Source organism: Carex rostrata, chromosome 17, assembly GCF_964058835.1.
Source record: "Carex rostrata chromosome 17, lpCarRost1.2, whole genome shotgun sequence".
Lineage (NCBI taxonomy): Eukaryota > Viridiplantae > Streptophyta > Magnoliopsida > Poales > Cyperaceae > Carex > Carex rostrata.
The window spans coordinates 3258555-3276456 of NC_135934.1; the positions used below are offsets into that span (position 1 = coordinate 3258555).

General features: G+C 32.4%; 3 protein-coding genes across 10 annotated transcripts; 2 read left to right on the top strand and 1 right to left on the bottom strand.

The window, feature by feature from the left end:
• Window positions 1-119: 119 nt before the first annotated feature.
• On the bottom strand, window positions 120-3422 carry LOC144568501 (proline-rich receptor-like protein kinase PERK4). 2 transcript variants are annotated; one of them, XM_078318861.1, is made up of 9 exons: window positions 3217-3422; window positions 3012-3124; window positions 2155-2601; window positions 1774-1860; window positions 1605-1675; window positions 1416-1495; window positions 1043-1187; window positions 739-900; window positions 120-657 (listed from the first exon to the last, which is right to left on the bottom strand). In XM_078318861.1, the coding sequence occupies exons 1-9, from the start codon at window positions 3327-3329 to the stop codon at window positions 190-192; spliced, it is 1686 nt and encodes a 561-aa protein (XP_078174987.1). In that variant the 5' UTR covers window positions 3330-3422; the 3' UTR covers window positions 120-189. The 2 variants fall into 2 exon arrangements, with proteins under 2 accessions (XP_078174987.1, XP_078174988.1); XM_078318862.1 differs by lacking the exon at window positions 3012-3124 and having other exon boundaries at window positions 3217-3346.
• A 3855-nt stretch (window positions 3423-7277) lies between these two features.
• On the top strand, window positions 7278-11012 carry LOC144568506 (proline-rich receptor-like protein kinase PERK4). The gene is made up of 9 exons (XM_078318864.1): window positions 7278-7518; window positions 7617-7729; window positions 8252-8734; window positions 9265-9351; window positions 9475-9545; window positions 9895-9974; window positions 10091-10235; window positions 10337-10498; window positions 10631-11012. Exons 1-9 carry the CDS (start codon window positions 7406-7408, stop codon window positions 10754-10756), a joined length of 1380 nt encoding a protein of 459 aa, XP_078174990.1. The 5' UTR covers window positions 7278-7405; the 3' UTR covers window positions 10757-11012.
• A 2290-nt stretch (window positions 11013-13302) lies between these two features.
• LOC144567915 (transcription factor GTE2-like) lies at window positions 13303-16537 on the top strand. 7 transcript variants are annotated; one of them, XM_078318106.1, is made up of 6 exons: window positions 13415-13513; window positions 13645-13758; window positions 13935-14267; window positions 14944-15396; window positions 15501-15543; window positions 15923-16537. In XM_078318106.1, exons 3-6 carry the CDS (start codon window positions 14067-14069, stop codon window positions 16282-16284), a joined length of 1059 nt encoding a protein of 352 aa, XP_078174232.1. In that variant the 5' UTR covers window positions 13415-13513; window positions 13645-13758; window positions 13935-14066; the 3' UTR covers window positions 16285-16537. The 7 variants fall into 7 exon arrangements, with proteins under 7 accessions (XP_078174233.1, XP_078174234.1, XP_078174229.1 ...); XM_078318108.1 differs by lacking the exon at window positions 13645-13758 and having other exon boundaries at window positions 13380-13513; window positions 14759-15396; XM_078318103.1 differs by lacking the exon at window positions 13645-13758 and having other exon boundaries at window positions 13380-13513.
• Window positions 16538-17902: the final 1365 nt, after the last annotated feature.

The window sequence follows — 17902 nt, forward strand, 5'->3', positions numbered from 1 at the left end:
TATTCAGATCAATTGATTTAATAACTTAAGCTCCAACTGATTGGTAAACTGAAGGAAAGGCACACAACAAGATCAAGTTCAATCCTACTGTACCTCAGCAATTAGCATAGTACACACTATTGTAAGAACCTACTTATATAATCAATGCAAATTTATAAACAATGCATTGGGTCCTTCACAATATTAACTCTAAACTGAGGATATCTCTGCTGTTATATACTCTGTGTTCAAACTGTGCCCCTGATTTGCTGTGCTCTGTTTGGTAAGGTACTCTGAATTTTCACCAGATAGAAACATGTCCATTGAACTTCTCTCAAGATCTCTTCCAGTGGCATCAATACGAGGAACGACAGCTGTCATGCCGTCACTTGATGCAATCTCATCTATGGGAAAATCAACACACTCGGGTCGTTCATCCTGCGACACAGTCTGGTTCATGGATGCAACATGATGTGGAATTTGTTCAGACATGGTTGAATTGATATAAGCAGTAATGTATTCCGTTTCTAGATTCATAGAAATGTCCGTCGTCGTGTCATCTGTTGTGGTATACCCTGACATACTGTGTCGACTCCCGCTAGTGAGATCACCAGAGCTCTGAATAGGTTCGTCACCGAGAGTGTCAGGAGTTGCTATGCCTTCTAACACCAGAACAACCTATTGAATAGGATATCGTATTAATTGGAAAATTAAGAGTATTGTGATTTCCCATAATTGGTATTTGTAAATGAATTATACCTGACTCATAGGTGGTCGAGCTTGTGGTGACCGACGCACACAAGCAGAAGCACAAGCAACCATAAGCTTCATTTCTTCAGAATTGTAGTTATTTGCTAATCTTGGATCCACTATATCATGGTAATTATTATCCACTAATGCTTGCAATAGCAATAGCCTAGCCTGTTGAAAAAAAAATGATAAGCTTTCTAGGAGAAATTCTTTTTTTTGAAGGCCTAGCCTAGCCTGCTTCTAGGAGAAATTCTTACTTAATTTATGTTTATAGGAAAGATATTGAAGCCAATGGTTATGGAAGTGAACTTACCCAATCTACTAAACACTCCACTCTAGAGTCGGTACGTATAAGCGGTGTCTTCCCTGTGATTAGTTCAAGAAGCACAACTCCATACGAATATGTGTCAGATTGTTCTCTGATTTCCCCAGTAGAAGCATACTCTGGAGCAAGATACCTATTTTGCAACCAATGTCAACAAAGTAAAAGAACATCTAGAGGTGGCCACTGCTAGCCGGGTAAGGTCAGGTAGAGTCAGATGCTGTTTATATAGGTTTGCTCAGATCTGAGTTCAGTTAATTTATTTTATTTTTTTTGGGCTGAGGTTAATTAGGCTCCTGGAGCTTGGATTCAGGTAATATGTAGATTGTTGACACAAGGGAATTACAGCGACCGAATTACTTACCCACGAGTTCCAACAACTTGAGTTGCATAAACATGTGTTTCACCATCCGGAAAGAACCTGGCAAGCCCAAAATCTGCTACCTACATGAAAATTAATGAAATATTATAGATGCATGTCATACTCAGTTTTAAAGTAAAAAAATAAACTGTTCCTTTTTTCTTTTTCTTTTTTCAAATTAGTGTATTGGACCTTCGCTTCGAAGGAGTTTTCGAGAAGAATGTTTGCTGCCTTAATATCGCGATGAATAATACGAGGTTGGCCTACCAAAGATTAAAAAAAAAGAAAAAAAAGATCAAGTTTGTAATTAAAAAGATGCGAAAATAACTCCGAATAAAGAGGAATTGGGAGCAGAACTTACAATCTTCGTGCAGGTACGATAGCGCTTTGGCAGAACCAATTGCTATTTTCAATCTCGTAGACCAATCCACCAACGATTCGGGCCTCTCTGCACATCATCAAAGTTAGAACTTTGCACAAACAATATAGAATAAAAACATAATATCAAGTGCATATCATTAAAAAGAATTTCAAGATATATAAAATGCTTGAGTGGATGTTTCATTGAATTCTTGAATTTTATTAGAATATTTCCGCTAACATGTCTGAAAAAGAAAACAAAATTGGGGAGGCTTGAATAACATGTGCTTAACAAAAAAAAAATCTAAATGATAATAAACTTTAAAAAGGATTAGAATAACAAAAGGAATGCAACTGAAGAATAAGTGTAATTATTTCTTACTATGCAAATGAAACTCTAGCGTTTTATTAGGAACATATTCACAAACGAGCATTTTGCTCTCCTTGGTAATACAGCACCCGATTAATTGGACAAGGTGACGATGGTGCACCCGACTAAGTACGTCGACTTCAGCAATGAAATCACGGTCACCGCACCTACTATCAGCATTTAGCTGCTTGATTGCAATTTCTCTTCCATCATCCAATCCACCTTTGTGCACACTCCCAAAACCTCCTTTTCCAATAAAGGTTGAATCCGAGAACCCGTTACAAGCAACAGTCAACTCTTCGTAGGTAAAGCCAATCTTAGGAAAACCAAAAATTACATTTTCATTCTCTGTCAAGGTGGATTGTCTAATTGAAACCCTTTGAGTTTCCATTGGATTAAATGTTTGGATGGTAGCCCCTCCTCTCTGTTCTTCCCTCTGAGCAGCATGCTCAAATAAAACTAAAAAAAATCATAAGAAAGAAATAGACAGTTATTAATAAATATTTGAAACAAAGCATTGCCACAGATTCAAAATTGAGGATCGGATATTTACAGTTAGGTGGCTTGAACTCATATTATCTCAAAAAAAACAAAAAAAGAAGAAGAAGAAGATAGGATTGCCACAGAAGGATGGAAAGAACTAAAATAAACTCATATTATATCCTTTCTTGAGGTTATCTGAAATTTGCACATTAATATGACTAGTTTTATCTGAAATTTGGAGTATACCAAACAGTACAAATTCTGAAAGTCTTGGACAAATTTCCAAACTTTGCTAAATTTAATAGCAACAAAGACCGTACGTATACAACTAAGTAAATAACAACAAAACAAAAAGATATTGCAATAGGGAGAGAAAATGGTTTTACTCATAGGCAAGCACCACCCCAAAATCTTCTTGGCTGAAGAAATAAGGTTATTTCCTACACTTATCAGCCCCTTTGGGAAAGCCATGCTAGGTAAAACCCATAGCAGAAATTCACTGCAATAGTTAAGTTGCAATTGTTGTTAGAGCTTAGAGCAGAGATTAATTAAAGTGCAAATGTACAAGTGGCAAATTGCGTGTTTAATTACCCGCAAAGCCCACAAATTGCGGCGAAGAGAAGTAGGATCAATGAAAGGGGGAGGCAAAGAGGGATAGTGAGCAACGCCCATAATATGTTCCCAACGCAGGTGCACCACTGCATCTCAGCAAATATGTTGAATATATCTCCCTTTTTCTCCTTAGCTAATAAGAATCAGCAATAGAGAGAAAGAGTATCCCCAACAAGGACAGAGTTGATTAGTGGTTAAAGACTTCAAGTCAATAAGTCATTTTTTGACTTTTTGCTCAGTTCTCACTTGGGCTGCTGCACGGGTGGCATTACCGTGTCTAGATCCTCTGTGGCAGATCACTTGTTAGTTTCCGATCGAATTTGTACCATATTTTGAATTTTGCTAAAATATTTAAAATAGCAAATACATACATGATACGAATACATTTGTAATAATCTTGCATTATAAAAAAAATAGAATACAAAATTAATTTAACTAGCTAGTATATGACATAAAAAGTCAACTTTTATAAACTCAATTAAAGAAAACTAACAACGGATTCCAATAAAATATAATTAAAAAGTTAGAAAAAAACAATATATTTATCAATAATGTTTAAACTATTATAATAGATTTGAATTCAAATTCTTCAGAATTCAATGAATTAGATGAATAACTTATGAAATCCACATATGAATTTCGTAAACTATATATATACCATTTTACGATTTTCATAGCGATCCATTTATAAAGATACTTTTTAATTCGCTTTACAATAAAAATATTAATCCTAAAATATTTATTGGAAATCCTATATATGAAGGTAGATAAGAAGCTCTAATGATATTTTTGTTTTTAATCCTTTTGTTTTGTTTTGCTCTTTTACATTATCTCTGTTTGTCAGTCTAACACTACACTATTGTGCACATGCAATTGCACTTAGACATAGTACAGGGTTGGAAAGGGATCTTAGCCTTTTTGTCATTTATTTATTTTATAATTATCTTCTAATATCTAATTGATCGATGTGACACACACAACGAGTTGGCTAATGTTATGTGATCCCTGTGGTGAGAATTATTTCACTAGAATTTTACAATTAGAATCTGCACTAAAATTATAAAGCATGGTATTTTTTTTTAAAATCTCCGTAGAGGTTGTGAAGTGGTGAGAGAAATTCAAACTTTCGATCTTTAGCTATCTAATAATTAATTTTTTTTTTCTAACCAACTGTATTACTATCTCATTCTCAATGCGTGATATTTTATTTTGCATAAAATGCTAAATTTTATAAGTTTATGACTATTTTCTAACATGGAACTATAATTTATCTATCTGACCACTATCTAATACAAAAATGATATGAAACATATTTTTACTAAGTAATACACAAAACTAGCACAGAAAAAGACATGAAATATATTTTTACTAATGTATATTTTATACAATGAATGAATGGATAATTTTCATCCAAATCTCAGTTATGAATATAGTTCTTACTATATAATTTTTACTAATGTCTACCAACATTGTAGTTTTAGATATAGTCCAAAATATTTTCAAATTTGTGTAAAAGAATTAGATATATTGAGATTTGAGAAGGTATTCATATTAATAGTTTCTTTCAAATTGTCTTGCTTACTACAATATGTTTTATTTTTTACAGTCTCGTCAGGACAACAACAACTACTATATTATAATGGTTAGGTTGTTTAATTTCCGTTAATTCTAGAGTCTATGATCATGTTATCTCTAATTAAATAATATCATAAAAATATAAAACATGTACTGGATTTTATGAAATTCTAAGAACATAGTATGATGAACTTGAATAAGAACATAGTATTACTGATATATACTAATAAGTAGGGGCAGATCCACAGAGCTGGGGGGCAACTGTCTCTTCCTGAATTTTTGAATTTCAGTGAAAAAATACAGATCTGATATCACTTTGTCCTTATCTGTAAATTATTTTAACACTTTCTGTTTTAAACAACATAGGAATTTCCTGAGTAGATACTCAAATACAGTAGGCTTTTTGTTTAAAAAATTTAGACACAATGAACAAATTCAGACAAAAAAAATCATTTGTTACTCTGCACCGCAATTGAAGAAATTCAAACAAGAAACATCGAAAAAATAGGGGGGAGGGGGGATGTAAGGAAAAATGCTATGGTATGTTTTTTTGTTTGAAAAATAAAAAGAGAAAGTGCATGCCACTTAGGGTGTAAACGGTCGAATACGGATCAGATAGTGGTCAAACCGTATTCTTATCCGTTATAATTTTTTGAATATTGATACAAATACAGATAGTCTCGGATACAAATACAGATCGGATATTAAATGCTATGGATACGAATCGGATATCGGACGGATACGGATTGGATATGAATATAATTCAGATAATTAAAAATATATTACTTATATATATTCTAGTAAAAAAAAAATTCTAAATATAATTTTTGATTCATAAATTAGATCTAATATTTTTCATAATAAGTTTGTTAGTTACAAAACATATATCATATTATCAAAATATTAATCACTAATTATGTCATAGTGTTATATTGTTCATTATATATTATATGCAGTTTAATTAATTATTTGTATGAATATACAATTTAATAAATTAATTTAAAAAGATAGAATACATTTATTGTGGTAACGTAGTCAATCAAAACCCACATAAATAAATACAGTACAGTCAATCGAACCCGGATAAATAAATACAATTATTGTGGTAACGACCACTATAGTCAATCAAAACCCGCATAAATAAATACAGTACAGTCAATCGAACCCGGATAAATAAATACAATTATTGTGGTAACGACCACTATAGTCAATCGAACCGGATAAATATATACACCAGCAGGGCTTGTCGTCGAATGACATTGTGCCACATGTCAACCACTCATTAATCTTATTCAAATTGATTTGAAAAATTCTCGTCTCCAATCAATTCTTGGTACCTGCCATTCACGTCAAGCCAGCATCACATAACCGTCACAATTAATGTTTGAGATTGCCAAGAGCAGTAACTAACTACAGATATAACTGATATAAAATGTACAGCCTGAATAATGTTATGAACCAGAGAATATCATCCTCTAGGTTTTGCTTATAAATCCTAACATTCATTAAAAACCGAATTTGTATCCTTTGCATTAACTCAAAAAAGAATCTCTGAGTTAATGCATCTGAAGTTCTGAACCATCCGATCAGCTTTAAAATACGTACATACTAGATCCACATCAATATTTAAAGGCTTCAGATTATAGACTATAGAGTATAGACGGATTAACTCCATTTAAAATCATACGGTCAAAATGTGTTAACTCAAAAGATGCTCTTTTAAGGTAATGCAAAGTTAAGACAAAATATTTGGTATTTTATATTTATAGAAATAATATTAAATAATACAGAGTTCTAGACAGATTACACGGACTACAACTCCATTATAATTTTTAGGTTTTTTTCTCCATTAATAGTTCTAGAGTCTATGATCATATTATCTCTAATTAAATAAAATCATAAAAATGAAAAAAAAATATACACTGTTTTTTTATGAAATTGTAATTGTTAAATTAAATTTTATCATTATAATTAATAATTATCACAATTAAAATATGATGAACTTGAATAAGAACATAGTATTATTGATATATACTAATAGGCAGAAGCTTGTTAACTATAAATCATATGTAACTTGCAATATCGTTCCACATTAATTCTAGACGGCCGGATACCGAAATAATTGTAGAGTAATTTCCATGCGCCAAAAAAGAAAGCATAAAAACAATCACCACGTTTTGGGTTGGGAAGAAAAAGACAAAGCCGCTGATTGATGCGCGTACCGGAGGATGCTGCTTGGAAGCAGCTTACTATAGTGCCACTGTGGAAAAACAATCCTGGTAATTGCCTCCGGCTTTACCCAATTCATATCACACAAAGCTACCTCACATTGAATTTTGTCCGTTCGTTACATATTGGCATGAATTTCGAAGAAATTATGTACATATATAGAGTATCCATAGCGAATTGATCTGATGTTTTGATCGGACGGTCCGAATTAAAACTAAAAACGGACTCCGGGCTTACCAACTCAAAAAAAAAAAAAAATCTTGGAAATAAAATAAACATTTTTTCAGACAGAACCTCTTGCCTTCTTCAGTGTAAGAGAGACAGAGAGATAGAGAGACACAAGAGAAGACAGCGCCAAGTAGAGATGCAATGGTGCAAGTGCTTTGGAAAGATGATGTGGGCATTACTTACGGTTCCACTCAGTTTACCTCTCCTCCTCTTCCTCCTTTTCGCTGCTGCAGTCTCCGGACTGACTGGGTGAACATTAATTAATTTTATTTTCTTTAAAGAAGTATATATATATCTGGTAATTGGCTTCTAATTTAATTTGTGGGGTGTATTTATATATATCTCAGGGAATTTCTGGTTTGGCTTCTACCAAACAAAGTCTTTCCAAAGGAGCTGGTAGAGAAAGGAAAGAACCTTGCCTCCATTGCCAAGAAGATCATATATTGGTGTGTGCTTAAGAGTAAGTCTTTAATTCCTATTCTCAAGCCCAGTTAAAATTCCAAAATTTTGTTCTATTGTACTACAATTGGAATTAATTCGAAAAGAAAAATCTTTGACACTTCAGGCAGAATTGCTTGATTTGGAAAAAGGAAGGTAGAATTAAAGCACATGTTTGTTTGTTTGTTTGAGGACTATCCAGAAATAAGAGGATTAGTCCTCACTTAGGTCATGGAATGTAGAATAGTTAGGTTGGCATAAGATGGCGTAAGCCTAACTTTATGCCAGGCTAAGTTAAACCATGGTTTCACTTATTCCACCTATAGACCCGTTAGTGAAACAAGGTTTTTAATATTTTATCTCTCCCACTTAACTTAGGTCTTCTTAATTTTAAGCCTCCACCAAACAAGATAGGTTAAGCCGCTTAACTTAGAATAATTAAATTATACCTCCTTAACTTCAAACCTCCACCAAACATGCCCATTTTGTGCCCAAATGGGCTGAGGCACAAAAAATAAAAACTAAGATGTTTTCTTCTTTTTAGATGATGCCATTGATCATCACAACAACCTAAGCCCTGCTAGAAAAGACAGAAGCACTGCTCTTCAATCCACACAGAGCCTCGTTGAACATATCATCAATATGCCACATTTACAACCAGTCCCTCTTATGGCCCAATTACCATTCACAATCCCCCGACGTACTATCATGTATGGCTTCCCTAAAATTGGATTCACCTACCAAGAATTAGCAGCAGCGACAAACAGATTTTCAAACAGTAATTTGATAGGAAAAGGCGGCACCAGTAAAGTTTACAAAGGGAGGCTACTAGATGGAAGGCATATTGCCGTCAAGTGCATGCACTCTTGGTCCCGTGCTTCGAAAAATTTCATTGCAGAACTCGATTTGTTGAGTCGGGTGCACCACCGGCATCTAGTGCAATTAATTGGTTGTTGTATCACTGAAGGAAAGAGCCTGCTTGCATATGAATATGTTCCAAATTCTTCACTTCACATTCATTTGCATGGTACTTAAATTATTTTGTCTATATTAATTCCTAGTCGTTTGTAGGTTCACATTATTTGACTTGCAGTTAACTTGGGAATATGTTAATGGAATAAATGAATGATGCGAAAGACAATTGTCAGTATATTTTTTTCCAGATCCATGCTAATTATCTCTAACAGTTGTTAAGAAAGAGAAAAAAAAAAAGACAAGAATGTGGTTGCTGCGACCCAAAATTTCCTGCCTGAAAGTGCTACACAATTAGACTCTTATGCACTTGTAGTCAAGTACCATTACACTTTTTCTTCAGAGGAAGTAATCTGAAAGTATTATAGGCCCTGATTTCAGTATTGTACCAGTCAATGATGAAATTTGACATCCTTTCATGCTCATATACAGTGTTTGTGGATACTGGCATATATAATTTTATTGTGCTTAAACATAGGGTGTAAATATAGTATAAACTCATATACTGTGATAATAAAGGGGTATTCTCACTGAAATGAAATTACATGATGATAAAATATATTGATGCACTTATATACTGTGTAGGGAATCATCCACAATCAATTGATTGGCTTACAAGATTGAGAATAGCTATTGGCTCAGCCAAAGCACTTGCTTATCTACACGAAGGCTGTGAGTTCTTGTTATTTAGTTTTCATCTTAAATTACATGTTAGTTCAAGAATTGTACTATAAATTTAGTTTTTTATGCAAAAAACAAGTATTTAAGATGAAATTTTATTTATTTACTTTATAGGCCAACCTCGGATTATTCATCGTGACATTAAATCATCAAATATTCTACTGGATGAGTACTTTCAGCCAAAGGTAATTTCTCACTGTGATGATATGTGCTCTACTTTAATCATATGTATCGGTCAAATTACCTAAGCCATACTATACTAAAATTCTACAATACAATGTTTTTTTTTTTTGCTTGTTTCATGCCCGTAGGCCAACAAATTGATGTCCCAACATTAAAAAAAAAGAGTGTTCTATAGAGAGTGCATAGTATCACTCTGTTTTGACTGAAAATAGCCTTCCAAGACCACAATTGGAAGAAATGAAATAAGAGGCCCATAGAATATTTTGTAATACATAATTATATATAAAAGATTGTTTGCTTAATATACATGTTTGTGAATGTGTAAATATATTTTCTGAAGTTCTGTTGTAGGTTTCTGACTTTGGACTTGGAAAGTTATTTCCTGACAATGTGACCCACTTTGAAGTGTCACGCATAGTAGGAACTTACGGGTATGGTATATATACACCTTCTGCAAAGATTAAATTACATGTTATACAATAAGCAATATAAACACGTCATATAAAAATAAAAAATAAAAAAATCATCATTTTTCATGATATGGCAGTTATATTGCTCCTGAATGTCGAAAAGTTGAAGCTCTGACTGAGAAATGTGATATATATTCATTTGGAGTAGTGCTACTAGAACTCATCACTGGGAAAACAGCGAACAGTGGTGATCCTGATCCATACCTTACACTGGCTCAATTTGTAAGTATATCCATCTCAAATTTGATTTGATAGGAAGCTTCCTGTTCATATATGTATGTGAACAAGGCGCGCAATACCTTACACTGGTTCATATGTGGCAGATGGAACCTAAATTACTCCAAGCATTGCAAGACGAGAACTTCAGTGGAATAGTCGATCCAAGACTACAGAGCCAATATAATCATGATGAAATGAAGATGATGATCGCTTGCTCTGCTGCTTGTATACGCGATTACCCACAAGAGCGGCCACCTATAAGCCGAGTACTGATTCATTTTCTGATTTATTTTGTTCCAGTTGTGCTAACCTTGTTCAATTAATTGTTAATCTTTATGTGTGATATTCAAAATCAATGTTCTAACAAAATTATCTGATTGCAACTTGGATTGGTGCAGATTGCGCTTGTGCTAGGAGGAAAGTTATCTCCAGAAATTTTAGGATCAACACAAAATCAAAATAACATTTATGAGGTGAGTGGACCACAAGATCTCTCTGAGGTGTTTAACAAAGAAGGAAGATGACCCTGTGCTGTGCCAAATTTGGTGGAGATTTTAAATCGATGGTTTCAATTTTACAAATCTACACAAAATCTCCTGGTTATGAAGATGTATAAATTTGATGAATGTACCATCTTGTTCTGACATATAGTAGTTCCTTTTTTCTTTTTTCTTTTTTCTTTTTTCCTTGAAACAGAGTACGCGCAGAACATATCGTCAATCTAATTTGATAAACTTAATGTGTTGTATATATATTTATATGAAATTAATTTGTAGATAATTGCAAGTTTTAGTGTAGACAATTTTTAATTATGGTTATAAATTAAGCTCTGAGTACTTATTTTCAAATTTAGAAGTAGGGGTATCAATGGGTACGGTACGATCGGGTGGAGGCATTTTTATACTCATATCTAATAAAATTGACTTTATTCATACTTCATTCATACCTATTAAAAATTGATCTTATTCTATTTTACCCTTATCTGTTAATATTATCAGGTAACGAAACAGTGGCGGGTGAATAATGAATAATATTAATATAATAATTAGTTTTATTATATTTTACAAATTAAATGTGAAAAACTCATTCATTTCACACATATGTAATTGTATTTTTAATAAAAATAAATGTGCAATCAATTCCAACTAATTTTTTTTTATAAATGAAGAAAATTAAAAAATACGAATATATATTTAGATGGGTTGAAAATTGAATTGAATATACATTTAGATTTTATAATTATCCTATAGAGTAACGTGTACAAAATAATCATTACTCATATTCTTACCTATTTTATTAACGAAAAAAGAAAATTATTTATACCTATATAGTTAACGAAAATTATCTATACCTATGCTGATCGGATAAACGGCTATCATTGACACCCCCCATTCGGAAGCCTGGTATGGGAAATTGGAATTGTAGTACTGTTCTTGGAAAATATATATATATTTTTTACAACTTCTTAATAAAGAGTCGAAAACAAATAGAAACAACCACAACTCTTGCAGAAGTGACAAAATAGGACCGACTTCAGTTCTATAAAATAACAAGCATAATTGTGTAGCCTAGAGCAAAGCCAATGCAAATACGAAAACAACGCAGGTTATATTTAACATGTAAGGTGTCTAATTCAATACAATATTGATCCTTTTTTTAGTTTCTTTCATTATGTATCTTACGGAAAGGTACTTATCTATTTTTGTCTCAAAAATATTTCTAAACTGAACTTTTCATTTATCATATATTTTATTCGAATTTTTCTTATAAGAATATATTCAAATTAAAATAACTAAATAATGAAAATTTTATGAAAAATTTGTTACGGAGAGGTAATTATCAAAAAAAAAAAAATTATGAAAATTTTGTCCCATTCTATTTTGTGAGGCCATAGAAAATCGAATCCGTATCCTCTTTGGTATTGCAGAGGATCACCCTCACTTTACGGTTTGAGATTTGGGTCGCAGTAGGGGGCAGTATTTTTGTGCTTTGAGATTCGTGCCAAGTTAAAAAGAAGGGATTAGATCTTGTAATTGTAAAAGATTCCCTTATCAGGTATTGGAGAGGATGTGAATTCTAGAAAATCCTGCTTTCAGATTTAGCCAGCAGCCAAATCGTTTAACAGGGATCAATAGAAGTTGGGGCATAAACGATTTTCATTTTTCAAAAATTGGAGAACACTGATTTCTATTGGGAAAAACACTCATAAATAAAATTAGAAAAAAAAATTCTATAATTGAAAATGAGGAGAATTCAAATGTCTATAATTTTATAATTTTGATAATATAAAATTAAAAAATTATATTTCAGAATAAAATAGTTAAATATGATTTATATCATGGTTTGTACACATGTAAAAAACTATATTTTTCTAACTTATTGTGATTGATATCAAGAGCTGGTAGAAATATACATATGTTTAAAGTACTACGGCATTTTGATTTTTTTCCAACTAATTCATATAAAAAAAATAAAACAAAAAGTTATAATTTTTGTATAATTATAATTCATGTACAAAACTATTTAACGGTTTTATTTTAACATATGGATTTTATAATTTTTGTTATTTAAAAATTAAAAAAATTAAGACATAATGGAGACAAAAAAAATTCATTTAAACTCTCCTCATTTTATTTGTGGTATTTGCTGGGTTATGTTTTATTTGTATTTTAATTATAATAATAATTAAATTATTATTTATAAATATATGATATATTTGAATCAATGAAATATGCAAAATTTTATAAAAAGAATTAAGTATTTAACGAATTGTAAATAATAACAATTAGTTATGAACTGAAAATGATAACCCATCCTTAACATCCTTAACTTCGTGAATCCATGGATAATGCAATGGGCCAAGGGTTCAGGGCGAGTCCGGATCCTCTGAAGTAACTCAAATTTTGAGCTCAGATTCGGACCAATCCAGCTCAAGATGGAATGCATTAATATTCGTGCATAAACAGATTGGACGGTTCGAATCTAAAATCAAAATTTGAGTTAACTCAGTTGATATGAATTCAGCGATAAAAACCCGAATCGACAATCCACCACCACTTGATCAGAGTTCCTCCCTCTTTATCTGTTCTCCAGTAATGCGCGCTACTGGAGACACTGATGAGGCACCGCGATGGGTGGCTGCTCGACTGGCCAGTAGATGTGAAGAGCCTCCGATTGAGCGGTTGCTACTTCTTTGTTCGCAATAGCCATGGACCTAGAGAAGATAAGGTCGAGAAAGAAGTTGCTACTCCTTTTGCAATGCCACGACTTATAACCAAAAGGTGATTTAATGTTGATTGATTTTATTTTCATTAGGAGAGATTATCAGTTTTTGAATTTTTCTAGTGAAATTTACAAAATTTGTACACTGACAAAAAATGAATTGGTGAAATTTGCAACTGTGTACTTTCAGTTTTTGGGTTATTGAGTCCTTTATTGAAGGGACTATGAAATTACAGGGTTTGGATAACCATTTTCATGTTTCAATGGATGAAAGACCAGCACAAATGGCCTACTCAATGTTGAGGTGAATTGATAACACAATGCTGATTATAATAAAATGAAAAGAAAAATGTATAATTATAACACTGCAATAATTAGCATAATAGATAGCTGACCTGTGTAAAATTTGGAGAAGAATTTGAGACAAATTGTTAAAGCCAAAATTCTTCATGAACAAAAGGAAATTTTGTTTTTTTGTAGGAAGGAGCATAATTTGCTAATTTGGTTAATTCTTGCACTGATATGGAATGTTATAAATCAACCTTTGTGTGAACAACAAACAACATAAGCCGAATACAAGTTTCTAATCAGAACTAAAAAAAAGAAAAATTGATGAGTTTTATTTTTCCTGCCTATGCAATGGCAGAGGAGTTGTTGGGATATTTATCTCTGAGTGGCCTTCAATTGAGGCTCAATCTTGTTGTAGATATGATTGAAAAGGAGATTGATTTGGAGGGAGAAACCCAGGGTATAGTTGTAAGAATGAAGTTATTGAAGAGGAATGGGAGACAACCAAGCAAGATGAAAAGGAAGGTATGTTTGGTTACTCTTTTGACTCGACCAATTAACCTTAACAATTTATCATTAGGTTCAACCAAAAATTGCATTGCAAAAAGTATGAAAGTGGTTATTATAAATAAAATAATAAGAAAATTGCATTACAATGAAGAATATCACCATGGATAAAAAATAAGGAGAATACACGGGAAAAAAATCGTGATGTTTTGTTAAGGTTATCCTTTGTAACTAAAAGAGTATTTTTAAAAAATTAATACGAGTGAAGATATTAAGGAAAGTAACGTTGCCGTTATTTATGCAAAACCAGAGACGCCTGTAAGCATTAAATTCCCATGGTTTTATTAAAGTAAGATGATATTTTGTGGAGATTTCTCTGTGGTCATTTCTTTCATAGTGAAGTGAAAAAGTGAACCAAACTGCCTTCATTGTTTTTGGGTATTTCTTGAAGAAAAGTGTTGTAATTTAATTTTCTTTTATATTTGTTTGCTTCAAATATCCATAATCAGGTCCCGAAAACGTATCCAAGGAGCTAATAATTTTTATTATGAATTAACTATGCACAACCAAGAATTTAGAAAATCTAGCATGGATATCAAGCGCCGCACCACATCTTAGAAACCCTAATCCCTTTGTAAGGTAGACTGTAATTTTTTGAAATCCAAATTGATCCTTGCCTCCTCACTTTCCAAAGCAATCTTGTCTTATTGGCCCCTCTCATCTCCTCCCCTTTCCTCTTCTCAAAACCATCATGGTGAGAGTTGTGAAAACATCTATTTATGAGGAAAACTTAATCAACGAGGCTTTCAACAGATGTCACTTTCTCCTTGTGAAATTGATGGAGCATCATCACGGGTGGCTTTTTAATGCCCCAGTAGATGTGAAGGGTCTACGTGCAATTGGCTACTACAATGTGGTGATAAACCCAATGGACCTTGGAACAGTCAAATGCCGCCTTGAAAAAGGGCGATACTCCAATCCTATTGAGTTTTCTGAGGACGTTCGGTTGACCTTCCACAATGCAAAAAAGTACAACAATCGAGGTGATGCTGCATACAATATGGCAGAAGAGCTGCTTGAGATTTTCACTGTTGAGTGGTCAATACTTGAGGCTGATTTTGCACCACTATTGAACAATATTGAGAGAGTAAGCTTTTGTCAAATCAACATTTGTAAGAGATTTTTCTAGAGACTTGTTTTTATTAAATGTGGATAGTTTTCTTATGTTTTTTTTGTCAAATTTGTGTTTAGATTGAGAATCCTTCTGCTGGAGCAACAAGTAGGATTAACAAAGGTAATTGGTTAACTTGATTATTCTTCTTTGCTATTTTACTTTGAACGATCTGAAATCACAGATAAGTTCAATTTTTGTGACTTTCCAAAATTAGCAACTTAGTATCATATTTATCTTACTGGCTTGTTATTCCGTTTTATACTGGTGAGAAACAATGCTAATTTACATGTTATTTGTTTTTTTACCACTCAAAATTTTGGAAAAAAGTAAAAAATTTAGTAGTTATCCAAAGACCTTCATATTGATGTGAAGGAACAAAACAATCCTCAGTTATGTGAATCCTGGAAATTCTCCACTTTCTCAATTTAAAAAAAAAAACAGTTGCTTTGATTAAATTTTATGATATGTACTATGTAATTCTTGTATATATTCTCAATAGGAAAAGGGAAAGGCAAGGATATTGCAAGTGTAAGGGATCTTAGGGACACAGATGAAAAGTACGGGTCATGGAGAAAAATATTTTCTGAAGAATTCCTTCCAGTGGCCGAATATGAAGTGACCCAAATTGAGCATCATGGAGTTGCCGAGTCATCTGCTAAATCCGATGATGAGGCTGAAGTTCATCAGCTGAAGGGCATGTTGGCAGCATCCCAAGAAAAGTTGGCCTCTCTAGAGTCTGAGAATGAGAGTCTCCGCAAAACCATGGAACGCCTGCAAAAGAAGTCTGATAACTCTTTGAAGTTCTGGGAAGTTACAAATAAGTATATGCTTAACCTTATTAAGAGGCAGGGTTCTAAATAGCTAGCTATAGCTACGTTATAGCTTTTTCAGACTTCGAAAGCTATAACGCTATTAATCGTTTTTCTTTTATAATGATCTTAAATAGTTAGCTATAGTTGTGCTATAGCTTTTTCGGACCTTAAAAGCTATAGCGCTATAATCGCTTTATAGAACCTTGTTAAGTGGTGATTGTTGTGTGTAAGGCCTGACTCCTCAATTTTATTGTTGTTGTTGTTGTTATTGTTTTGATCATATGTACTGCCAGTCCCTTTCTTTGTCATAGTTCTTCTTAATTTTGTGCCTGATTTATGTGGAAATTTGCTCCAAGGAGTTGTGTGCTTTTATAAAATTGCTTGCGGTTAAAGAAAAGGCTTTGTTCTGTTCCATTAAAGCTCTATGGTGAACAGGTATCTTCTAATTTTTTTGTTAATCATTTTTGTTAGTGCATCTGTGTTGCACACGTTGAATCAATATTTTAAAATACAGATTGTAATATGGATCCGGTTGATCGCTGCATAATGGGTAAACGGTATGTAAATTTACTAGGGTGTTTAGGTTCACCGATATTCCTCTCTGAACTCAACTCTAAAATCTATTAAATTAGTCTAAAATCTATTAAATTAGTCTTAAATAATGAATTCAAACGGTTAAACTTATCTATCTTATGAATGATGTAACAACATACAAAAAATTTTAATTTTGAAATTAATTTTATGTAGAGTCAAGTGATAAAAAAATAAATACATTAAAATTAATTTATAAACCTTTTAAGATAGATGGATTTTAATAGTTCGAATTCATCATTTGAAATAAATCCAATAGATTTTAGAGTTGAGTTAATAAAGAAACTTCGTGAATTTGAAAACACCCTAATTCTACTCAAATTTATATATATAATTGGAAATGCAGGTTATATACATAGATATATATTTTCAGAAAAAAAAAATCGAAGCTTCCAAACTACATACAGACAAGGGGTGTACAACGGGGGGTCGATAATATTTTATTAAAATTTGAATCCAATCCGATTACACCGGGTTAAAAAAAAATCTTTACTTGACACACCCATAACCCAACCCAACCCATCTATTTTTTTATATACGGGTTAAACGGGTGAAACGGGTTATAATTTTGATCGAAAATCTATTATATATCTTTTTACTATTTTTATTAAAACTAGGTACAAATAAAAGTGACAAACATAAATAAAATATAAATAATTTAGTATATAATATCCATAATAAAAAAAATATATTCAGAATGTAACATTCTAAAAAAAAAGGCAGTGACATATATAACAATCGCATATAAAATTCATGAAATAAAAAAAAACATAACAATTCAAATTCAAATTAAACTTCAAACTCTTAAATATCCTCAGATTGAATAGAAATAAAGAGATGCCCAATGGATTTAATGCAAAGATGAACTGATGAAATGCAATAACAAACATACATCTGACAAAGCAATAAATAAAATCAAAAGATGAAATTTCAGTAAGTGACCTTGACATTCCGAAACAAACATAATGCATTAGCTTAACAAAATCTAGATCAAAGAAGAGGGAAAATATAAAAGAAAGAAATGAAGCTAAATCCATGGCATCCCTAGTTGCCAGTTATTATTTCCAATGACCCTA